The sequence below is a fragment of the Trichomonas vaginalis genome, chromosome IV (assembly GCF_026262505.1).
Source record: "Trichomonas vaginalis G3 chromosome IV, whole genome shotgun sequence".
In the NCBI taxonomy this organism is placed as follows: domain Eukaryota; phylum Parabasalia; order Trichomonadida; family Trichomonadidae; genus Trichomonas; species Trichomonas vaginalis.
This window is the reverse complement of record NC_067206.1, coordinates 5,064,913-5,090,090: the sequence shown is the minus strand read 5'-3', so window position 1 is coordinate 5,090,090 and position 25,178 is coordinate 5,064,913. Positions and strand designations below refer to the sequence as shown.

The 25,178-nt window shown below is 32.6% G+C and overlaps 9 protein-coding genes and 4 pseudogenes across 13 annotated transcripts, besides 3 other annotated features; 6 read left to right on the top strand and 7 right to left on the bottom strand.

Annotated features, from left to right (window-relative positions):
* Positions 1-4,062: part of a mobile genetic element that runs on past the window's edge.
* On the bottom strand, positions 936-1,632 carry TVAGG3_0033190 (annotated as a pseudogene). Its single transcript has one exon. A coding segment is annotated over exon 1 (697 nt).
* Positions 4,063-4,435: 373 nt separating the features above from the next.
* TVAGG3_0033170 lies at positions 4,436-5,126 on the bottom strand (annotated as a pseudogene). The gene has a single exon. A coding segment is annotated over exon 1 (691 nt).
* Positions 5,127-6,114: 988 nt separating this feature from the next.
* Positions 6,115-6,594, bottom strand: TVAGG3_0033160 (protein of unknown function, DUF4108 family; the record flags this gene model as incomplete). Its single annotated transcript, XM_001300103.1, has 1 exon — positions 6,115-6,594. One exon carries the CDS (start codon positions 6,592-6,594, stop codon positions 6,115-6,117), a length of 480 nt encoding a protein of 159 aa, XP_001300104.1.
* A 1,036-nt stretch (positions 6,595-7,630) lies between these two features.
* On the bottom strand, positions 7,631-8,769 carry TVAGG3_0033150 (S1-P1 nuclease family; the record flags this gene model as incomplete). Its single annotated transcript, XM_001300102.1, has 1 exon — positions 7,723-8,769. The coding sequence occupies one exon, from the start codon at positions 8,767-8,769 to the stop codon at positions 7,723-7,725; it is 1,047 nt and encodes a 348-aa protein (XP_001300103.1).
* A 281-nt stretch (positions 8,770-9,050) lies between these two features.
* TVAGG3_0033140 (uncharacterized protein) lies at positions 9,051-9,405 on the bottom strand (the record flags this gene model as incomplete). The annotated part of the gene is made up of 1 exon (XM_001300101.1): positions 9,184-9,393. One exon carries the CDS (start codon positions 9,391-9,393, stop codon positions 9,184-9,186), a length of 210 nt encoding a protein of 69 aa, XP_001300102.1.
* Positions 9,406-9,473: 68 nt separating this feature from the next.
* TVAGG3_0033130 (uncharacterized protein) lies at positions 9,474-11,687 on the top strand (the record flags this gene model as incomplete). Its single annotated transcript, XM_051220500.1, has 1 exon — positions 10,239-11,642. The coding sequence occupies one exon, from the start codon at positions 10,239-10,241 to the stop codon at positions 11,640-11,642; it is 1,404 nt and encodes a 467-aa protein (XP_051105486.1).
* Positions 11,688-12,985: 1,298 nt separating this feature from the next.
* On the top strand, positions 12,986-14,062 carry TVAGG3_0033120 (protein serine/threonine kinase protein; the record flags this gene model as incomplete). Its single annotated transcript, XM_001300100.1, has 1 exon — positions 12,995-13,960. One exon carries the CDS (start codon positions 12,995-12,997, stop codon positions 13,958-13,960), a length of 966 nt encoding a protein of 321 aa, XP_001300101.1.
* Positions 14,063-14,592: 530 nt separating this feature from the next.
* Positions 14,593-14,683: a terminal%2Cinverted (terminal inverted repeat of Maverick-3 transposon ID:TVAGG3_0032940).
* Positions 14,593-25,178: part of a mobile genetic element that runs on past the window's edge.
* TVAGG3_0033110 lies at positions 21,315-21,887 on the top strand (annotated as a pseudogene). The gene has a single exon. A coding segment is annotated over exon 1 (573 nt).
* On the top strand, positions 21,919-22,212 carry TVAGG3_0033100 (uncharacterized protein; the record flags this gene model as incomplete). Its single annotated transcript, XM_051220499.1, has 1 exon — positions 21,919-22,212. A coding segment is annotated over one exon (294 nt), but the record flags the coding sequence as incomplete, so codon positions are not given.
* Positions 23,044-24,072, top strand: TVAGG3_0033090 (DNA/RNA polymerases family; the record flags this gene model as incomplete). The annotated part of the gene is made up of 1 exon (XM_051220498.1): positions 23,044-24,072. One exon carries the CDS (start codon positions 23,044-23,046, stop codon positions 24,070-24,072), a length of 1,029 nt encoding a protein of 342 aa, XP_051105484.1.
* On the bottom strand, positions 24,095-24,340 carry TVAGG3_0033080 (uncharacterized protein; the record flags this gene model as incomplete). Its single annotated transcript, XM_001329031.1, has 1 exon — positions 24,095-24,340. One exon carries the CDS (start codon positions 24,338-24,340, stop codon positions 24,095-24,097), a length of 246 nt encoding a protein of 81 aa, XP_001329066.1.
* TVAGG3_0033070 (uncharacterized protein) lies at positions 24,371-24,634 on the top strand (the record flags this gene model as incomplete). The annotated part of the gene is made up of 1 exon (XM_051220497.1): positions 24,371-24,634. The coding sequence occupies one exon, from the start codon at positions 24,371-24,373 to the stop codon at positions 24,632-24,634; it is 264 nt and encodes an 87-aa protein (XP_051105483.1).
* TVAGG3_0033060 lies at positions 24,685-25,062 on the bottom strand (annotated as a pseudogene). Its single transcript has one exon. A coding segment is annotated over exon 1 (378 nt).

The window sequence follows — 25,178 nt, the reverse complement described above, 5'->3', positions numbered from 1 at the left end:
ACATTTGATTAAAATGAAATTGGAACCAGTGTCAGAATACAAAACATCCCCAACATCTTTTTCAAAATTTAATATCCCCAACAATGAACGAAGATGAGGAGTACAAAATTTAATTTTCAGCGGAAATTTAATAAGGTTATTTATTTCATCAAGTTCAAAAAGTTTATCAGGTTTTGATTTAAAATTTTCTTCATACCATACGATAAATGATTCATTTAAATAACTTAAAATCATGTTAATATCCCATTTCGCTATCACATTATTTATATACATATCATACGTTTTTTCAAGGTCATCTTTAATAAATGATATATAATCTGAAGGGTCTAAAAGAATGGGATTAAATTTACCACTCACAGAAACGAGAGTAACATTATAAATTCCGCTAACTGTTAAATTTAATTCACACTATTATTCGAAATAATATTGATAATTGACATTTTTATTACGATTAAAAATATGGTAAAGCGTTATTTTCCAGTGATAAATAAAACTAGAATAAGATTACCTCAAGAATTCATAAATTCAACGAATAAGAAATTCATTCATGTTATAAATTTTAGTGTTTTCAGAAAATATGAGTCAATGTCATATTCATCATCGGGTTATATTTCACTTCATTCAAATTTAGTTCAATCAAACCCATATAATGACCATTTCATAAGATTTTCAGATGGTATTAAAAATGTAATTGATAGATTAAAATATGAACAGATTGACAATATCGAATTTTTGGAATTTTGGTTTAAATATCCCGATGGAAAAAAGATTGAAGTTAAAGATAAAGCTGATACTATAACAAAAACAATTACAATGACCGATCCAGATAGTGGGGAACAAAAAGAAATAAAACAAACGATAGAAACTGGTGAAAGGTCAATTATTATCGATTATGATTCAAAGGATTATTATTCAATAATGTTAATGCTTGAATATTAAATAGCCTTAACAAAGAATTTTTCAAGTGATATTTTATATTCATCAACTATTTTATTATAAATATCATTATATGTTAAATGAAGTTCAGTTGTTGTTCCGTTCTTTGATATCTTAATTGTGCTAATATCCTTTATAGGATTTATTTTTGCAACTGTTCCGCAGCATGAAACCTCATCATCTATGAAAAATTGAATCTTAACGTCTGAATCTTGAACATCACAAAGAATGGCGATAATGTGAATTAATGATTCATAAGGTAAAATAATTAAACCGGATTGATCAATTAAATTTATTATTGAATCATAATTATCAGTTATTATATCACGGTAAATTTTCATTAATTCAGAATTAATGTCTATTTTATATGGCGCATTGCGACTGGAATCGTAGATTCCTGGGTTCTCGATGTTTGATGAAAGAGGGGGGGTATGTTGGATAAGTGGGAATTTCAACAGGTTCTTTACCGGGTTCAGATAAAATGATTGGGTCTCCATCTTCTTTATTTTGCTCCTCCTCTTCTTTCGGTAAGTCACGAGTTAATAAATTTGGTTGAGTTGCTGACCTTGTTAATTCAGGACTAACATTAACTTTAACATTTTGAATAATTCGTGATTTATCATCATTTACGTTATAACCAACCGTAATCTCTGCTTTTGCGTTTGTGTTCTTTTGACTTGTGAAACGTCTTCTCATTTATAATTGAATAAAAAAAAGAAAAATATATTTAAAGTTTTATTTAGTTGTTACGGTAATATCCCAAGGTTCATCTTGTTTGCTTATACTTTCTTTGTAACTGCACCAATTATGTTATTGATATTGCTTTGAGTTTCTTCCAGTCTTATTTTATCATTTACAATATCTTTAATCATTTCATTACATGCATTCTTAAAACCATCTGATTTTTCTAATTTACGTCTATCACTTTCTTTAATTAAATCAAAGTTATAACCTTGTTGAGAATAAAGTGGTTTCTTTATCAATTCCTTGAACGCTTCTGAAAGTGAAGATGAAGAAATTCTTGCCACTTGAATTGGTTTAAATTCTGCTTTCATTGCTTCTTTCTGTTCATTGAACACTGGATCGAATAAAGCAACTTTAAAGAATTTCTTAGCTGGAATTTCAGGTCTCAAATTTGCATATTGACCATCAAACTGATTAACATATCGTGGTAATCCATCCGGTCCCTCTTCAATAGCATTTAATTCTTCATTGAAATAAGAATATGGATTATGACGGTATGAATTAATTGGACCATTTTCACCTTCTCCAATGTATTGTTTAACAGCTTTTCCATTTTCATCAAATTGCATAGGATAACATTCATTATATGCTTTACGTTTAGGATAATCAGTATAGTTAATTTATAACCATTTATGACTTTAATATTACCTTGACCATCAGTAACGAAAACTTCATTTATACCATCAGGTTTTCCATTTGGACCCGTAATGTCTGCTTCATGTGCTTCCAATTTGGTCCATGACGTTTGGCATATGCTTGAGCTTCTGGTAATGTTAAAACGTTTCTCATTTGTTTAACATCCTTTTGAAGAAGAGCAACAATGTGGACTAATTCTTTCATTCCATATAGGAACTTCATAGTTCTCATATGCACCCTTTTTGTTTGTCCCTCGTTTTAATGGAACCTGTAGAAGATTTGCTATTTTGTCATGTTTATTATAAATAAAAATAAAAATTAATTATAAAAAGTTAATCAAATTTAACACTTCCTTTATTTAAATCAACTATTATTTTTCCATGTTCTCCTAATTGTTGATATTGTGTGTAAAGTTCATTAATGCTCATTGGTAAATTCACTTGATAAAGCATAACGTTCAACTGTTGACGACTAAACCCACTGAAAATGAAAAGGGTGGACAGGTTTGATTTAATGTTTGTGCTTAATGCTTTGAAATATTGAACAGCCATAAAGAATGAACACTGAATGTGTCGACATTGAGTTAATAACTGATTAAAATATGATTTCTCATTAGTTATTAGTTTTGATTTCACTGCATCATCTAGAAAAATGAGTGAATGCAAAAATTCTCTATCAAAATTTGAAATAGAAAGTGTTTCAAATAATTCATCCCGTTGTTTATCAATAATTTTATCCTCTAATCCTTGCTTCTTGATTGTATTATATAATTCTTTATACATTAAAAGTTTTTTAAATAATCTTCTGCTTCTTCTTGTGATAAATAAATAATTGGAATTTTGATTAAATGCTTTAAAGATTCAAATGTATCATCTGAAGGTGAACCTGAACGGTTGATATAAATTAACACATGTGAATGGGGGAATTGTTAGCAATAATGATAATTTGTTTTAATATCGTTAATGTTTTACCTTTATTCTGTTTACCAATTGCTGCAGTGATTGAATTTAAGTAACATTCAGAATATGGAATTTTCATTAATTTTTCCTTAGATAGAGCATTTCTATTATCACTCAATGCTTCATTAATCATATCATCTACGTATGTATTATATACATCTGTTAATTCTTCAGAATTGAAATCCATTTAATCAAAAATAAATTTATAATTTTAAACATTTCTATTCATCAATATTTCATCATATGAACTTCTATACTGTGGTGGTGTACCTGTTGGATGATATTTCAAACCTTCATCCGGTGTCCATGTCCAATATGTTGTCCTAGTAAACCAAACCTGAGGAGGATTTGTCACCTTTGAACAGTAAGTGTCATTTTCACCCTGAATGATTGGATAAGCTTTCACTTGTACTGTAACTTGTGAGTTGAAAGTTTCTAATCCATCAAAGAATATACCCGCTCCATCACGTTGAACTGGAATAGTGCATAAGAATGAAGTTTGGTCTTTCCATGTTCTAGCTAATGGCGTGCCATTATCATCATTCAGTGGTCTAGTTAATGAGTCCTCGTATTCTTCCGTGCATTCATTCACTCCATCTAAATCAGAAGCTTGAAGCATACGTGTAAAGAATATGTCACCCACTGTGGTCATCGCTTGATCGGGGAAGTTTCTGGAATCTATAGTGACCTGAAGACCTCGAAGCATTGGATTTTCTAAAACCGTTCTTTGCATTGCATTCTTCGGAAATGTTAACACAACATCTGTAACATTATGAAGAGCGTATGAGAAATCTGAGCTGATACCTTCAGGAGTGATGCATCCTCCATTTAGTGAACGAACGTCAATATGTTGAGCTGGAATCATGAATGGATCTTCCTTACTGAATAAACGTGGTATTGCTTTAACTGATTCTTCAATTAAACCGTATCCTGGTGTAATGCATTTATCCTCTAAAACTTCCATCTTTGTGCATGAAATAATAACGTCATCAACTGTTGCGTCAGCAGATGCAGCGGCTAAGCTTGTAATTAATTTGGCAGGAAGTCCGATTTGTTGGAATTTGCGATCATATTTATAAACATGATTCGTAATCTTTTCATAATTTTCATCAGTTATCTTTTCATAAACGTAATTTTGTAAATCAGCAACTCTTAACGGGTCAACCTGACAAAATACTAAAGTATCCCTGAAAACATAATATTTAAGAATGATTTCACCAAATGATTAGGATAATCATCGAACGCCTGAAATGCTAACAAATCATTTACCGGAATAATCATATCAAAAGTGACATCAACTTCTTCATTTGCTTTAGTGAAAACTTCTGAAGGGTCAATATATTTACCACATACTGAGTTATCATATTTTTGAACATTATTATATAACGAATGAACAAACTTTTTAACTTTCCTTTCTGATTTTGGTTTATATGTTGCAAATGCGAAAGATTCACGGGCACAATCCATCTGAAGATAACCGGCATCACCTCTTTCGGTTTCTACTTCTAATTGTTTAAAGCTTTGATTTGATGATTTGTAACCAACGAATAAACGCATGCATTTAAAAGCGGCATCACATGTGAAAGCTTTATTTGAAACTAGAGTTGCTTTAACTTTGCGTTTAATATATGTGTCACCTAATTGGTTCACATCATGAGCTGGATTTGTAATTCTTAAATGAGTTTGTTTATCATCAAAATATGGAGCATCAGAGTCATAGCATGAACTTTCAAGTTCTCTATAATATCTTCTACCATCATTCTTCGCGAATATTTCATTTATCTTTTCGAATGAATGAAACACATTTCCATTAATCGGTTTAGTGTTTGGCACCAAATAGTTAGTCGTCATTTATTATTAAATAAAAAATCAAAATTAAAAGATGAAAATGAATTTTTAATTTTAATGAAATAATCAACTATGGCAGCAGGATTCTTTAAAAAATTATGGGATAAAGTAAAAAGAGGAGCGCATAAAGTTTGGGAAACAATGAAGAAAGGAGCAAATTGGATATTTAAGAATAAAGAAGCAATTAGTGACGTTGCTGAATCAATAACACCAAAAGCTGCCCAATAAGAGAAATATTAAATAAAGGAGAAAAAGTTTATCAAAGACTTCAACCGATACTAAGATAAAAATAATATTTATTTATTTTTCCACTATCTACCCCCTATTTTATTAAGTATTCCTTCAGCTATTCCACCAATTGCGTTACCTGCTTGTGCTCCCATTGCCGGATTACCTGCTTTAGTACCTAATACTCCACCTATGATAGTTCCTGCCGTTTTCGCTACTGGTGCCAAAAAGTTTGCAATGGGTTTAATAATCTTTTGATGAACCCAACCCGCAGCTTTCTTAATTCCTTCCCATAATTTTTTAAAGAATCCTGCAGCCATAGTTGATTTAATATTAATTAAAAAATATATTTCATCTTTTATATTTTAATTTTTATTTAATGATAAATGAAACCAATTTTAAAAATAAATGAAACAGAGGAGGAAGAAATAAATGAAAGTGGAAATGTTCAACAAAAAATAAACGTTGTTAAACCAATTACTGAAACAAAAATTTTTTCATCTGTTGAAGAATTTAATGACTATTATGCTAATAATAAAAAATTATTTGAAGAATTGACAACATGTAAATTGAATAAAATGTTTAAAGTTGATGGATTCAAAATTTCAAAAATAAAAGGAGTGGTTAGTTTGAAATCTATTCCTCAATCAAGAATCACCTCATTAATGAAAATAGATGATTTAACAAAAAGAATAGAAATTATTGAAGAAAGAATGAATCAAATAATTGATTTCATAAATCATGACTCGTTGAGCCCGGGTCCTTAAAGCCCATCACTGAGTTCAAGGTTATATTCATCAAATATTTCATTATTAAATGCAACTTCTGCTAGTTTATTTATTTTTTCAATACGATCATTTGAAAGTCTATCGTTTAATTTTTTCTGAAGTTTTTCATTTTCTAGTTCTGAAACTTTATTTGGATGATATTTAAACCCGTTAAATTCTTTTTCCTCAGTTTTGATCATTAATTTACAAAGAACTTTTGTGGTTGGAATTCGTTTAAACCATTTATCATTAATATTTGTTATAAATTCAATATTCGGAATTAATTCCCAAATTTTTGCATTTTCAATTAATTTATTATCAAATGCAAAAGCAATAGGTTTAATATTAAACTTACCTTTATAATATAAACTTTCTACATAATCATCGAAATAAACATCTACTTGTTTAACATTTTCAAGAATTGGTGAAAGAGCATCCATTAATTGATTGACGGTTACGAATCTTGATCCACTCATTTATCATTAATTAAAAAATAAAAAAATAAATTTAACTTAGTTTTAATTTTACGTAAGAAGTCAATTTTTTAAATCTTGATTTATTCAAAAACGTAAGAATAAAAACCGTAAGAATCATACATTTTTTACTTCATATGTTAAAAAAAATGATACAAAATCGTTCAATATTGTATGAATTCTTACGTTTACAAAAAAAGTCACACAACCCGCATCATATACTACTTATTTATATCTCAGTTTTGATTTAGCATTTTCATATTCATTAGCGTTTAATAATTCACAGTCTTCCTTTTTAAATTGATGTTTAAGATATTCAGGATTTAATACTCTACGTTTATATGCTCCTAACTTAGTTCTAAAGGTTTTTCTACAAAATTTAGGAATTCCATCCTCTTTAATGTCATCAATGATTTCCATTTCATTATTTTCAATTTCTTCTTCTCGTTTATGAGGTCTTTGATTATGACTCCATTGATTCCATGAAATTAAATATTCTTTATCATTATATTTATACCTCATTAGCTTATTTTGGCTTTCATATTCATTTAATAATTCACAATCTTCATTTTTAAATTGAAGTTTAACCCATTCAGGATTTAAACAATGTTTAATTAATCGCGGAATATCTGACATCATCTATATATAGCTTCTTTTATGTAAGAATAAAAAAATAAATTATTTTAAAATTAATGTTAATTTTTTAATAATGTGTTTAGTATATAATATTTATTACTAATTTATTTAATAATGTCGCGCTTTCTTACGAATTCATGACTTAAAAAACGTAAGAAAAAATTTTTATATCATCTCTATATAGAAGATGTGAAAATATACCTTCATCTATATATAGACGTAACAAAAAAAGTCACTAAACCCTTCATATACTACTACTTTCGTTACGATTCAAAAATTTAATGTTATTTTTGTTGAAATATAATATACTTGATGAGTACTATTAAAATTCATGAACAATTAGTAGATTCGAGAAGAAATATTTGATAAAATTTTGAAAATTTGGTTATAATTATAAAAAAACTTTGTAATTTTAGAATAGACAATATAAATTGCAATATTTTATAAGTAAAAGATAAAGAATTTTTCCACATCTTAAAAAGATGCAGAAACAAATTAAGTATAGATAGGAGTATCAGTCAAAGCTGATTGTTCGTCAACCTTAAACTTGGGTGACCACTTAAATTCGCATTTTGCGAGAAGTAAAATCGTATAAACAATAACTACAAGGATTACGATTGAATCAATGACCCAGAGTATAATCTCTCGAGCAGGGACCTTCGCAGAAGTGAAAATTCTTGGATCTTCTGGTGAATGAACTTTGAAAAATTCCTGAATCACGTAAGCAAGTCTGTAGCCTGCTTTTACGATTTGTATCTCAGCCGCCATTGCTCCCTTAGAGATGTAGTTTGGCATCAAGTCGTATTTGTCGAGTTCTGAGTTATTTAAGTCTTTTAGCATTCCGTAAGCGTAATTGACAGCAACGTCGTATGTCTCATTGAACCAGAGATATGCATTTAATGATTTAACAGTAGGAAGTGAACTTTCTGGGTGCATTTGCATTATATGAGAAATATTGTGTTCAAATTCATCCAAAAGTTCATTAGTATCTAAGTACATATGCTGGAAATTAAGGACACCGGAATCCCACATTTTATGAAGTTGTTTGCATGGTTCACCGTATTTACAGTTAATTTTCAAACTGTTGCCTCCTCTGTCGCCTTCTTCGAACTTAGGACTATAGTAGGCAGCTGTGTGACAAGGTGTATGGATGTCTCCAATGAAATGAACGAGATTTCTAAAAAGAAAATGATATGCGTATAAACTTTTTGTTGTTGGGTTGAAAAGTGCGTTCATTGAGTCAGATACGACTGATGTAACATTGTATGTTGGTTGATATTCATACTCAAAGCCAGGAGCTAAAATTGGTTTGTCAGCGAAGTGCCAATTCTTCATTATACTGACCTGTGCACTGTTTTCAGGGATTTCATCATGCCATGTTGAAGCAGAGACCATAGTATCCGCTTCAGATGGCCACATACTGAATAAAACGTTCATCCAATCTTTTTGTTGTTTAGTAATCATTCTCTCTGCAATTCTCACCACAGCCATGTGGGGCTCATTCCACCATGCTGCTGCAAAAGAAGAATAAAAGAGAAACATCGTTTTTGAAAAGTGACAACAAGTAAAAGTGACGAAATTTAAGATTTCGAAAACTCTCAATAGAAAAAAAAATCAACTTCAATTACTTAGCAATTTGACTATGCTTTGGGAATATAAGCCATCATTCTGATATTGCAGGATAAATTATTAACTCAATAAAAATTATTAGTATTGATTGCATAAATATCTCTAATATTCATATCATAAAGTTAGTATGCTGAATATTTCTAAGACACATTAAAGTTTTGATCATGACATTATGTAAAAAAAGATATAAAATATTGATTTTGTAATTTTTTGGTTTAGTAAGAAGTTTTTAATATACAGAGACTTACAAGCAAAAATGGTATCTTTAAGGATTATATCCAATAAAGTAATGCAATGAAAATAACAGAAATTCTGGTTTTCTGTTATTTATTGAGAGTTTGAGAGGAAATTATCGCATATATCAAGGATCATATCAAGATTCTTTCCTGAAATCTGCTTGAAATCCAAATAATCTGGGAGTAATCTTGTAATTTCGACAATTTCTTGGAAATCTTGTGTTGGTTTGTACGGCTTGGTTTCTTCTGCAAGTTTTGTTTTGTATTGATCAATCATTTCTACAGAAGAACCTGATTCCATTGAATTTTTTCTTTTTTCTAAAAAGGTGACAAAAAAGTGCAAATAAATGTGAACAAAATTGTCACTTTTATTCGATGTTTCAACCTTTTAGTATAATATCTGATGCTGAGTTTAATTTATTCAAGCCCACTAAGGGCGAAACTACTAATATTGAAATCCCCAAGGACTATTTTAATTTTTTTCCTGTTCTAAAAAGATATAAATATGTAAAATCCCCAAACTCTCATTATGAAGTGTTTAGATCTTTGGTTTATCAAATTATATGCAATACAAACAAGAAAATTAACTCAGAGAATGAAAAATTCGCTATAGAAATCCTAGAATTTTTCACATCTTTTATGCCAAAATATCCAACAAGTTTATCCGATAAAATATCATCCTCAGTAGTCAAAAATCTAAACAAGATTTCTCCTACCTCTGTAATCAAACTATATCTTACAAATCCAATTTTAATCCCTCACGATACAGATATTTCTTATATAGAAACACTGCGTCAACTAGCAAGTATCAAAAATACAATAAGTGATGAAAATTTCAACAATTTACTCAGACAAATTTGTAATGAAATTCATCATAACACTTATATGTCATTTATCCCTGTAATCACTAATATTCTTACTTCTCCTTTACTTCTACACAGAGAAACTCCCATTTTAATCACTATAATTCAAAAATGCTTCAATTACGGCGCCAAAGAGATTTTATCACTAGATTTACCTTCAATTATCATGCCGATCAAAGATCTGACTCCATTATCATTAATTACTAACTCAGAAGTTCCTCCAAATGATATAATTTTTGCAACTCTCAGATTGTACGGATTTTCTTATCGTTTGATCAAGCATATGATTACGGATACTACTGATCCTGATGAGCAGGTAAATCTCTCATTATCTATCCAAAAATTGTTAATTTCCGGTTATGCGGCGATTGAATCCGTAATTTTCGCCATTTTAGCTTTAGATACATCATTCTTTGACTTCCTGTTCCAATGCGAGCAATCCTGCCAGTACAGCCTCATCACAGCTGTAATTTGTATTTCATCATGCGTAGAATTGCCTTCTTTAAAGGTTTTTCTCACGAAATACAAAGACTTCATACTGGAGATCTGCGCAATTGGTGAAACAGCCTTTCCTGATGACGGTGGAAGGAAATCTTTCATAAATCTCCGGAAATCCATTGAATTTTCTTCACTTTCACCTCAATCTTTGTTCTTTGGTCACTGGTTCGGCCACTCCGATACACCCGTTTTGCCTTTGATCGCAATAATGAGCGAAAAAGACGAATTATTCGCTCCTTTAGTGATGGTTGCGACTGATGAGCTAAAGAACCTCAACGACATCTGTTTCTCAGCCGATATTTGCAGGAGATTGATGCTAACTGGACCTTCTCCGCCTGCACAATTAGCAATTGAAGCAATTGCAGCCATTTACGATCCAACAGTCATTCTAATGAATCTAGTATTGAAGATAATACCATTTACATTGTTTGTACCTGCAATGGAGCTGATTTACCGGTCAGGAAAATTATTAAATTTATCTCAGCAGTCAATCATCGAAGCATACTTCTATATCACAAGGAAATGCACTACCGGTGAATCTCCTCGCTCCCTTTATCACCTAGAATACTTAGGAAAGCATATTGATAAAATACCAAAGGTTTCTTTCTTCAATTTGTTCAATGAGTTGATGATTTTGAATCAGGATCCAAGAGCATCTGCGAGATTCATACTAATGATCACTTCAAACCCTTCATTTTTCAACATTATTAAAGAAAACACAGATTGTATGATGAATTTGTACCAAAAGATGAGACACTTGATGCAGGACATGACAAAGATCGATCTCCTTGCAACAACATCTATAAGTTTTAGAAATTTGTTCAAAAATCTCGCTGATATGAAATTATTTAATAATCCGCAAGTAAATCAGTTCTTCTTGATAGGTGTTAATGGTTTATCAACATTCGCAAACAAAGGAATACTCCAGAACTTAGTTACGGCGATTTTTTGCGATCTTTCTGGAAATCCAATTTTGAGTCCGAAATTGGCCAGCCAAATAAGGACCAGACTAAAGAACAAGTCACAGTTCATTGAATATTTGCTGAAATATGACACAGCACTTGCAAAGAAAGAATTTTCTGATTACACACAGCAAACATCAGTAAACGTTCCTAAATTCAGTGCGAAACTTTGGGGAGCGCAAGGTTGGGTACTTTATTGCTCATCAAAACTCTATTTTAAGAACTAATTTTTATATTATTGTTTTATAATAAAAATTTGTTATATTTTTGACTTTTACATTGGATTTTCCTTTGCTACAGAGTTATCTAATGCTACTATTAATAGTTTTCATGGTGGATTAACGAAAATGTGTAATAATTTCCTTGAAAACATTTTATTTTTCAGTTTGATTGGTGTTTTATGTATAACCTCCCTAAGAATGTATATTGTACACAAGTAGATGAAAAGGAATATTTATGGGTGCCAACAGAAAATGGAAAATTTTGTATTTTCAATGGAAGTGTAAGAGTGATTAGAAAGAGGAGGCATACAAAAGGGAAATATTACCGAGATGTACGTTCATCCGAAATTTTTAACCTAAGAAAATGAAACATTCCTTAAAAATTGAAATTATGAATAGATAATAGAACACGATAAAACTCTGATAAAATTCACTGTTCGATGACAGAAAAAATATGAGTGAAATTTTTTTGTAAATTGATAACTCGGGCAGTTTCAGAAAATAACTGTTGGTAATTCATCTCATAAATGTATATAGTAGCCAATTATAGTAAATATTATTTTGAATATTGTTAAAATTTGAATAGTCAACGATGGAATTAAATTATATTCAAAAAGTGCTTTTAATATTGGATTATTATATAAATAATTTTATATGTAGAATTATCAAGAAATATATGAAGAAAAATCTAACGGTTTTTTTATCACTCAGGATATAAAATGAATTATAGTTATACTGTTGAAATTGAAATAAGATTTTAGTTGTCACAAATTTGCTCTGATTTTTAGCATATTGAAATCTTCTTCTATATTAATCAAATAGTGGACAACTAACGATTCTGCTAACGATGACAAGTTAATCAATTCTGAGTTATGAATTGAAATATTTGAAAATGTTATTTTTTCAAAGTAGATATTTTTTGAAGTGATCATTATATTTCTCTTTATTTAACTATGTATTACCAAAACATGGTAACAGTAAAGAAAAACTATATTTCAATATCATAATCAATTGTTTTTTAAATTGCAATTGGCGATAGGTATTACCTGATACTTGAAGATTTTATGCCACTGGCGGTTGGTTCACAATCTTAACGGTTCAGATTATGATATTCAATAATTCATCAAATAATCAATTATCTTTTTTACTAGATTTTATAAAATTCGCGCTGCAATATGCATTCCGTTAGTTTATTGTTTTCTCTCATAAACATAAACCACTCATCAAAAACTTATAATCTTTGATATATACCTCAAAACAGTATTTTTAATTTATTCCAATTTGAAAAATGTATTAAAAGCTCTCAGAAAAATTGAAACTCGTTGTCAAAATCTTCATTATTTTTATCTCTTAAATTCATGGATAGATCTGAAATTGAATTCCTTGACTCCTGTGGGATCAGACCTTTAGAGAAGATAGCTCATGGATCATTCGGCGAAGTTTGGAAAGTCTATAGCTTTCAATATAACTCATACTTCGCCTTAAAAAAGATTTTATTATCGAAGTTCGACGAAAAGGAAATAGAATGCATGAAATTGATTGATCATTCCTATATTGTCAATCTTTACAATTACTACAAGTTCAATGACTATGTATACATGCTATTAGAATATTGCAATTATGACCTCAAAAAATATATTGCATCGAATGAAACTTTATGTTTCACGGATAAACGTAGAATAATTTCGGGATGTGTCACGGCTGTGAAAGCCTGCCACGACCATTTTATCTCCCATTCTGATATCAAGCCGTCAAACTTTTTGTTTGACAAATACAACCGAATCAAATTAGGTGATTTTGGTCTTTCATCATCATACAAAGAAGAAGAACTCTGTGACAGCTTTAGAGGAACGAAAGTTTTCATGGCCCCAGAAATAATAAAGAAAATTGACTTTGATCCATTCAAATCTGATATTTGGGCCTTGGGTGTAACAATATATTACATTGCTACAGGACTTTACCCTTTCATTGCAAACGATTCCAGACAATTATATGATAGAATTACTTCTGGTGTATTTTCAGTAGATCATATTCATGATACAAACCTTATTAAAGTTATCCGAAGATGTCTGGATTTGAATCCACAAAATCGTCCAACTTGCGAAGAACTCCTTAAAATGCCATTCTTTTTAAGAGGAATTCCAACTGGAAAGTCAACATTGATCAAGCAAAGTTTCTCTGCAACAAGAAATCTTGTTCTTAATGAAAAAATTTGCAAACCAAGAGTCCATAGGAATTCTTTTCACTTAGGCAATGGTCAATTGTCAACTGGAAGCAACAGCTTCCTTAATAGCTCCTCAAACTCAAGTAGAGTCCAAGAATGATGCAATTTTTATAATTCGGAATTGATATTTTTTTTCGGAATTTTGTTTGTTATGTATATTTGAATATAAATATGTATAGTTAGTATAAAGTTTGCTTTTTGTTTATCAATATGGCTCAAATATAAAAATTGACAAAAATATATAAAGAAACTTCTAATATATAGCAATGGAATAACTTACCTAGGAGATAGACATAATAATTAAAGTATACTTTTTGTAATATAGAACGTATGTCTGAATGTGATATTAAATTATCTTTGATTGGTGAAGTTTTCGAATAAGTATAGAATGTCTTAGATATAATCTTCAATATATTAAGTATACTATCAGCTTTTATAGTATCAAGTGAAATTTCTAATAGAAATTGCGTATAATAAGGTATCGTGAGTAAGGAATAATCTTAGAATTTTAATTACAACTATATAAGAGCTCCATATCCGATTATGGAGGTATTTCGGTAGATTGAGCAAATCGAAACTTTGAAACAATCATGAAATATCCTTTTTACTTATTAAATATTTATTTCTAACGATGAAGCAATATGCCGAATTGTATAATGCCTTAAATTGAGATTGATGGGAAATTTCGAAAAAATAAAAATGTCTCGATAAATTCAAAAAACTTTTATAACTAAAAAAAAAAAGAAAAAAAAAAGGGAGTGGGGCTTCCAGGCACTTCGTGCCTTCTAGCCCTGAGGATGATTGATATAATGAAGTTTTTTTTTTTTTTTGGGGTGGTCTTCCAGGGGCTGCGCCCCTTCTAGCCCACATAAATGAAGTTCTTATATTCGGAGGGCTTCCAGGAGCTTTTCACAAATTATATATGTTTTCATGTTTTGTCACTTTTCTGTCACTTTTCAGGGTAAAAACATTTTTATTGTATATAAATGAATTTTACAAAACCACCGTTACCGTTCTTTGGAATAAGAGTAAATGTAAAGATTATTATATTGAGAGAACTTAAGAAACTACCGAATGGTCTAACATTTGTAGATTTGTTCGGTGGAAAGTTTCTATATATTCCCATTTGTGCCATACAATATTCCAGACTCAAAGGATTATATGCAATGACTTCGACAACTATATGAACCGTCTCAAACATACCAGATACAAACAATATATTGAAAGAGTTAAAAGAAAAGATACCTATAGGTAAGATGGACGTATACCATTAGATAACAAAAATATTGTGAGAGAGGTTTTGAAAAAAGCAGAATATATTGACTGGGATAGTATATCTGCTAGACTATTATATAGTGGTTCTATAAGAGTTCATGACATTGAACACTTATGTCAAAAGTTTTATATCTTAACTATACATGTGTTTCAAAGAGGACATAGAAAAATATTTGAGGGTATAGAGTTTGTGAGATGTCATTGGACAGATTTGTATGAAAAATATAAAGACAAGGAAAATGTTTTCTTTATAGTGGACCCACCGTTCTATAACACATGGGATTTTCAATACCAAGTAGACTGGACTTTGAGAGACTCTTTAGAAACTTTAGACGTTTTACATAACCATCCATGCTTTTACTTTACATCCGATAAAAGTGGTTTGGAAACCGTTATGAGATGGTTAGAGGACATACATGACTATGAGTTTAGATATGACAAGATAGAATATGAGAGAGGTCCTATAAACCGGAGAAAGTGTCATAACAAAGAAATTTTATTGGTAAGTAAATGTGGTTTGAAATCGGACTACTTGTTTTAGGGTAGAAGGTTAGATCTAACCTCTTTTCTAACCTCATTTCTACCCTCTTGAATTTTCATGAATTTTACACCAAAAATAATGTTTAGGTGAAGAGGTGAGATCTCACCTGTTTTTTCACCTCATTTCTACCCTCTTGAATTTTCATGAAATTTACACCAAAAATATATTTTAGGGTAGAAGGTTAGATCTAACCTCTTTTCTACCCTCTTTTCTACCCTCTTGAATTTTCATGAATTTTACACCAAAAATATATTTTAGGGTAGAAGGGTAGATCTAACCTCTTTTCTAACCTCATTTCTCACCCTCTTGAATTTTCATGAAATTTACACAGAATTCAATAAAAATATATTTTAGGGTAGAAGGGTAGATCTCACCTCTTCACCTAAAATATATTTTTGGGTCATTTACGAAGAAATCTCAACAAAGTCTTTACGAAGAAGTCTCAACAAAGTCTTTACGAAGAAGTCTCAACAAAACATAGACAAGAAAGTTCATGAGAAATTAGATGAAGAAGTCTTAACAAAGTCTTTACGAAGAAATTCATGAAAATTCAAGAGGTTAGAAATGAGGTTAGAAAAGAGGTTAGATCTAACCTTCTACCCTAAAATATATTTTTGGGTCATTTTACACTCATTTTACGAAGAAATCTCAACAAAGTCTTTACGAAGAAGTCACATAAAGAAATTTTATTGGTAAGTAAATGTGGTTTGAAATAGGACTACTTGTTTTAGGTTTTTTTCCATTGTGTCATTTACTTATTTGACGTGGCAGAAAAGTACAAGAATATGAAGATGACCAATGCCTGCAAATGTTCAGTATATGTACTCGTAAGAGATATTTTTATCTAATATTAAATGGACGCACAGAACTTAGCGAATGCCAGCAACCTGGACAACCAAACCCAGAGAATATTCCAAATGAAGTTAGAATACAAACTGCAATGGCAAACTATGGTCAAGTGCCAACAGATGTACAAATGCAAACTGCCATGTCAAATGACGCTGCGTTAGGTTTGCCACCATGTATGCACATATGAGATGGAAGAGAGTTTTATACAAACCCTGAGTGGGATATAAACACTTTATGCAGATGACGCGAACACAGGAGTTGACCCAGAATAGTGTTTTCTACCAGAGGAGAAACAGAATGTATGAGCTCCAGTTAAAGAATGCTATGGAACTCAACAGGAAACGTAAGAGACTAGGCGGACATTAGATTTTTACATATAGTAAAATGGGTTTCTTCAGTAAGATAGGAAACTTCTTTCGAAATGTTGGAAGAGGTATATGGAATGGAATAAAATCTGTCGGAAGAGGAGTATGGAACGGTGTCAAAATATTGGTAAAAGAGTAGGTCAGTTCGTTGGTATTATACCTAAAGACCCTGAACCAGAAACAAGCTCCTGTTATACAACAGCCTGAACCTGCACCACAGTCTAGTTGGCAACCAAATCCAACACCTCACCGTATTAAAAATTATTTTTACCGTTCGATAGTAGTTGTATATGAAACTAAGTCTAAGTAAAACGCATGGTATAATGGAATTATTCTTTTTCTTCCATCTGTAGTAAACCATACTTGAAAGTCTGAAATACTTCCACTTGGTGGTTCATATAGCTTTGTAGGTTTTTCGTAAAAGTCATTTGCCAAGCATAAGAAAGAGTTTTGGGCGCCAGAAAATGAAGCATGAACAATAATAGCAGCTGGGTCGAAAACATCTTTAAATAAATATGGTTCATCTCTTGCATATCGACTGTAAATATTTGCTAAAGGAAGTTCGACTTTCTGATTTAACATTCTTTGCAAATAATACCATGACATTGCAGTGAATTCTGTATATATTTGTTCGTCTTTCTTTGGATTGTCTTCGTAGATTTGAAATGACACTTGTGAATTTTTGTTTGTCATATACAATTCTCACATAAAGTGTGCTCTCGGTATTTGCATATTCATCAGCATATTTTGCATAACATGAATTTATTTTATCTTCTATATTTTTTAACGCAGTCCTGTAGAGAAGATGAAAGGTCAACTTGTATTAGCTCAATTTCTTCCCACATTTTTTCGTTTCCCTTCAGATATATAATCTATATGAAACCTTACAATAAATGGAAAACTTTTATCTTCTACAGACACAAACTTCCATTCTACGAAAGCCAATAGCTTTTGTGACAGATGGGTCTCTTAACCATCTTAATGGGTAGTCAAAACGATAGCCTTCATGCTTTACGGTCTCTGTCTCAAACTTTTGACCGACATTAGTAAAAAGTTCATCTAATGGTTTAGTTGTAGCAACTCTTGAATTTTCTTTTTCTATTGGAAGCATATTTTATCTAGAATAAAAATGTCGAAAGATATTGCTTCCATGAGAGAATACAACACAACCGACAACTCATTATGCAAGCTCTAAATAAGAACACAACAAACTTTCAAACTATTCTAAGATATCTGAGTCATTGAAAGAAGGAAGCTTAAAACTGACATTAAACCCAATGACAGATGAGTTTCTGTTTCAAGACAACAAGAACCATACTGTTTATAAATCCAACAAAACGAACTTTAAACGAGAAACCTATAGATGAACTTCTTTTGAAAGCAGATGTTGGCAACAAAGCTGACAAAGAATATGTAGACGATGCAATAGCAAAAGAAGAAGAAAGAGCTAACAATGCTTATGCAACAAAGAACATACTCATCCTGAACTAGCAGACAAAACATATGTTGACAATAAAATGTCAAGTGAAGTGACAAGAGCTGAAAACGAATATTCTAAAAAGACTCATACACCATTCTATATCTGAAATAACAGACTTACAAGAAACCTTAAACAGTAAAAGTGCCGTTGGACATACACATACCTTATTGCAAATTATTACAAACTTACAAGAAACCTTAAACAGTAAAAGTGACGTTGGACCATACACATACCATTGCAAATATTACAAACTTACAAGAAACCTTAAACAGGAAAAGTGACGTTGGACATACACATACATCTTCTGAAATAACAGACTTAAACGTTAGCCTTGAAAAGAAAGCAGATAAAACATATGTCAATGAAATATACCAAAGTTTAGTTGGAACAAAAAATATTGAAACTATTGTTGGTGACTTTTCTGTCAATGAAGAAAACAAATATTTTAGATGGCAGTTGGTACAGTCCTTAGAAAATGGTACACGGTATAAACTCATTCCGAAAAATAACAATGAAATGTATGTAAGCTATAAAAAGAACGATGGTACACAAGTTAAAGTTCCATTAGACAACAACTGCTACTTAAACTTATATGGAGACGAACAAAAGAAATATTTAAGAGTTTATGAAATGGCAGATATGACATTGCCTGACCCAGCTCCAGCACCATATTATTATGACTATGGAGATGACAACAGAACACCACATGTAGATGAACAAAAGCTAACATTATATTTAGATTTTTATAGATATAAAAGATATAATGCAATAGAAAAACGAGAATAGTATACTATTATGAAGATGACAGAAATAAATCTTATAGTCAAGATTTTACCTACCCTGAAAACATAAGATTATATTATAAAAAATATTCTGACACAAACCAGAAGAAACCTGAAATAGTTGCACTATATTTTAAGTTCAAAAGAGACAATCCTATAATGTCTCATATGTTTGATTTAATGAACCCAGTAGGTTCTATTTATACATCTATGGAAGCAAGAGGTCCTCAAGTAATGTTTTGGTGTTGGTGCATGGGAACAAATAGTCGACAGGTTTTTTGTATTGTGCAAACTCTTCAAAGGAAACAGGTGGAAGTAAAACGATTTCAGGTGAAAATTTACCTGCACACAGTCACTACATAGATTTAAGTACATCTCAAGCAGGTTGGCATAAGCATAGATATTGGGATTGGTCAGGAATGACAAAAGGTAAAGGATATGATGTTAAAGACGACGTTAAGTTTGCTATAAATTGTTACTGGATGACACGCAGGGAGAAGGAAACCATACACATTTCGTTTCAGGATATACGCAAAACAACGGGACAAAGTAAAGAATATATGCCACCTTACATGACAGTTTACGCATGGTATAGAATTGCTTAGTCGTCATTTTCAACTTCTTTAGCATATTCGTCAGGAGTTGTCTTATATTTGTTAGGAACTGTCTTTGAAAGTATACCACCTTGAACTTTGACAAGTTTGAAACGAGGTCTGACAATAGTAGTTTTATCTTCTGCTTGCAGTGTGTACATTTTGCCATGTTTGCCTAAAACTTCATAATATTCTCTTGTATACTTTCTTCTATTTTTACGAACACGAATGTGAGTACCTGTCGGTTCCATTGTTGTCATAGTCAATAGTATTTTCATATGGGTCGCGTTAGGTATTTCTATTTTTACTTTGTCACCTTTCTGAAGTTTGAAGCCCGGCATTCTTTCTTGTTTGTCTCTTTTGACTAAATTATTAAATATATAGTCTTTCTCTAAGTCAGGGTTGTTTTTTCATTTCTTCGGGGGAGTGGTTTCCCAACCTTTTTGTTTTACGGCTATTGTAAATATTTAAAACTTGTCTCATCTTTGCCATGGAGAAGTGTCTATACTTGTCGTCATATGACATTTCATTTGCTTCACCACCTTGTGGTTGGTTTAAGTCTCTTAACATTTTTATACAACCGTCAATGACACCAAGAGCAGAATGGTTTTTGGTCGACAATGAAATATTGGTTTACATTTTTTGAACGCAGATAGTTTTTAATATCGTCTGATTTGAAAGAACTTTCACAGTCAGATGTCAGTTTTGTTGGATGGTATTTGTCAACGAATATTGTCAAAGCAGTTTTCACATCTAAAATATTTTTGGACGTATAATGGTATGGCTTCACAGTATCTTGTGTTTTTGACCGACAAATATTAGCCAATGGTGGTCCATCTTCTCTATACTCGGAATGTTTTCCAAGATATCCATAAACCAAGCATTTGGTGTTGAACTAAAGATTTTTATCATGAGTGCTTTTTTTGTTGCCTTAGAAACATAGGGGTCCTTGTTCGGATTCGTCATTTTTTACCCTATAAGAAAGGGTTTATTTGGCGCATTAGCAGGAGTTGCATCCAGATTTTTGCCCGCAGTGGGAACAATAGCCAGAGGTGTATTTGGAGTTGGAAGGAAGATTTTGAGTACATTAGGTATACTTAAAGAGAAAGCACAACCTATTATACAAACTGTACAGAAAGGTTGGGATGTAGCACGAGATGCAGCAAATCTTATTCCAAATCCTGAAACAAGAGGAAAAAGTTCAAGGATGGATGGACAATGTAGGAAGACAAGCAGGAAACTACTATATACAAAGCAAATGACTACTATAACCAAGCAGGGCACTATATGGACCAAGGTGAAAGATTCTTTAACAGAGGATATAACCATGCACAACAGTGGGTAAACAACAACCAACCTCAACCGCCTCAAACGTGGGGAATGTAAAGTTTTTTACTGAGATGAAATGAACAATACAGCATTGAGACAAATGGGTTCAAGATGGATTTGTCGGCTTCCAGCAGTTACACAACGTGTTTGTCAAGTTCTTCCTATACCTCAGGAAGTTTTAGACCGACTTAAAAAACCTAAACAACCAGTTGAAAACTAAAATTTTTTACTGAGATGAAAATGACCGAAGAAGTTGAAACGGTAGATTTGACACCACAAACAAAAAGTTCAGAACCATTGTCAAAACCTGTCAAAGAACTTACAGATGAAGAGAAAAATTCAATAATAGAAAGTGCCAGGTCTGGAAATACAAACCCTAACTACAAAGTCACTTTTCATAGAAATGGAACGGCTAGTATCTCAAAAAAAAACAACTCTCACAAATAAAATATTGAAGTCTGAAGGAGTTTTATGAGACAACAGATGGAAAAGTTTTACTGACGTTCATTATAGAACATCTCATTGACTTAGAGTCAAATATTCTAAACTTTACAACAAACACAAAAAGTTGAAAGGAAAACAAAAACAAATGGCATATGATATTTTATGAGAGTTGACGACACAACCATACCTGCAAGTGAGGTAAAGCCAGAAGAACCGAAAAGTGACGAAAAACCAATAGAAGAAGAAAAACCAAAAACTGAAGATAAACCAAAACCAAAGTTTAGTTTGGAAACTAAACCAAGCCAACCTTCATTAGCTGGTATGGGTTGGCGTCAAAGGCTTATGGCAGCGGGAGGTTATGTAAAGTAAAGAAAAAATATATTTTTTTATTTTTATAAAAATGCCTCCGTATAGAATGGATAGAAAATCTGCTAGAATAAAAGCAGAGTTGCAAAGATATGGTTGGAGAGTTTCGAAGAAGTTTAAATATAGGAAGGGAAGACCCATAAAAGTCTATGACAAATTGTCTGGTCTTCGCTACGAAATGGACTTAGAAACAGCGCGCGCCAATTATCCAAACAGACTAGAGAGGTTAGAAGAAGAACGTCTTATGGACATGCCTTTCGATGTTAGTGAACCTCAAGTTGAAGGACACGACGGCTTTGCCAGATTCTACTGGAAACATGACGAACAATTGCATCCTTTGAGAAGGAAAAAAGGAAAAGGTGAAGACACACATGCTCCCATGGAAAGAACAAGATATGCATATGAAAAGTATCGTGAAGTTAGAAGTCAAATTACATCTGGTCGAACCTTTACAGTAAACTTTGACGAAGGAAAGAACAAAGAAGGCTTCATGGGTGTACTTGCTGCTATACAAGACGGAAATAAGAAAGGATACAATCTCAGACTAACTATAACAGATTTGGACGGTCATATATACTATGCGCATGGCAATGTCACAACAGCCGCACAACTTCTTGACGCTTTCAAGACTACAAAGAGAGAACAAATGTTTGACTCCGACTCAGATATTTTGAATGCAATTGAAGGAATTGCAAGCGTGAAGTTCGAATGGTATCAACCCAACCCTCAAGCAGTCAGACAACATGCTGGATACTTCCCGTTCAGAAATAAGTCTGACATTGACTTGACAAGGTATGGAATTTACAATTCAATTGAAACAATTGTCAATGAACCTTGTATTCTTACATGTCTCAGGAACTCTGGTCTTGTTACAGAAGAGAAGATGAAGTATCTTGAGTCATGTGTGAAAACAAGGTACATTCTCAGAGGGCAATTGTCAAAAATTGCACCGTTGGCAAATGTCAATATCCGCGTTAACATACCTACAGCTAAAGGTTCTTCACATGACGACTATGTTGTTGACAAAGACTTACCATGGTTGAAGATTGTAATTGTCCACAACCACTTCATGTTGAACGAAAGTCTTACAAACCCATTGTTCGGAAAAGGCAAGTGCAACATTGTCAGAGCTGTTAACATTCTTTTCGAGAAAGGTTTGTTGGAACCAATTCCAGATGACAAGCTGACAGAAACTTTTGTACCAAAAGACGAAACAAACTTTTCACTGTTAGCAAGACCAAAAGTTGTTCCAGACAAAGTTATAGCACAAAAGAAGTACACAGTTCCAAAAGGAGTTGGATTGTTCGGATACCAACCTGAACCAGAAGAACTTCCAATGAGGTTGCAAGAACTTCAAGATGCTATAAACAAACTTCCATTGAGACATCCAATTGACGTCAAATTGTATTGGAGAGCTTCTGAGTTAGGTCAGAAGGTTTTATATGAAACAGGTTGCTTCGACGATGTTTATGAGATAACAGGAGAAGTTTCTCAGAAGATAAGAGACTCACTTGAATTTCCACGAACTGGTCCGATTGGTTGTGACAAGTTCGACTCATACGAAAAAATATACTATGTCGACCTTAACGCTGCGTACATGAGGTTCGTCCAATATATTCCGACTGGAATTCCAAACGAAGATGGTGAGTTCCCGGGAAGGAACTATACAGTTGGAAAAGTCATACAACAACTGTATGATATTAGGAAAGCTTCAAACCCCAAACTTGCAATGACACTCAAATTGCTTATGAATTCGACATGGGGATATTCCATTAAGAAACCTCAAAAGATGAAGAGTAAACACTATGAGAAGGTCGACAACTTTGTTGAAAGGTTCTCCCCCTTTGTTTTGAAGTACGAATTCACTCAAGGTCAAAGTGGCTTAGTAACCACATTAAAACCTATTGTCGAACATTGGTCTTACCCTCAGTTCGCAAAGGCAGTCCTTGACAACTACAACAAATTCTTCTCCGAGGTTAAATCCAAAGTGAAGGTTTACTATGAGAACATTGACGCACTCATGACGAACGAAGAAGGATACAACAAACTCATTGAAATGGGTTTAGTCGGTGAGAAGATGGGCTGTTTTAAGCTAGATAAGGTATTTTCCGAAGTTCATGTCCTCTCCAAACGTAAGTACTGGGGTATACTTGAAGACGGCACAGAAATAAAACATTGCATGAAATAAAAAATTTTTATTCGAATTTGAATTAAAATGTGGGAATTCTTGGGAACGGGAAAGGCTTATTTACTTGAGGAACAGGTAAAGGTGGTGGAGGTGGAGGTGGTGGCAACCAGTCCATTTTATATTCCTTCCTAGCTAATTTCCGTTTAATTTCATGGTCGCCCTCGGAGTCTTTGAATCGGACAGGTCGAGTTACACCATTCTTGGTCTCAAACTCATATATAACCTGTTTGTCTGTATTTTCGTCGACTATGGCACGAGACACAAACATTGACCAAACGGACAAAAAGTGTCATTTCGGATGGTCACGCAGCCAATCGCATTCGAGCACTTCGAAGAAGCCTTACGTTCCAAGGAAGAGGGTGTCTGGTGCAAGGGAGAGGTCATGAGACTCTACGAGCAGTACATCCTCAATGCCTGGGAGGACAAATCGTCCTTGGATTGGCAAATCTACCAACTCCTCTGGGACGACCTCCTACGCAACTGGGATGACGAAAGAGTCCAATTCAAAGGTCGGGAACTAATTTTGCAAATTGACCTTAATTTCACATACTTATCCAAATAAACACCTAAATTTACTTGGGGTTTCCCCCTAAAAATAAAATTTTTTTACTCTTAGAACCACTCGAGGTTCTCCTTACGATTGTTGAGCTTGTCACCGTCAATGTGTCTGACCTTCGTCTTCTTGTTTGGATTTGGAACCCATTGAATTGCGAAAGCTTGCCCATGGAGATTGAACCGCGATTCCGAAGGTAAGGTTCAAGTGTCCCAAGTTGTTGAGGACTGGGGTAAGAACCTTGCCGGTCTCCTTGTTGCGGATTTTGTATGGGTAGGGTTGGGAAATTTCATAACTGTCATCGGCAACAAGGGTTGCCCAAACTTCCTTTTCTTCGTGTTTTCTTCTTCTTCCTCTTCTTCTTCGTGTTCCTCTTCTTCCTCGAAAATTCCTTCTTCAATTTGGTGCTCACGAATTACGGTGTTGGAGGTTCTGTCCTTTCCGAGTACCTTCCAGATGGCATCTATCTCTTCGAAGAAACGGTAGATGAGTCTGGCAAGGTCTCGGTTCTCTCTCGCGTAAATGCGCAAGGTTTCCGTCAAATCATTCAGGA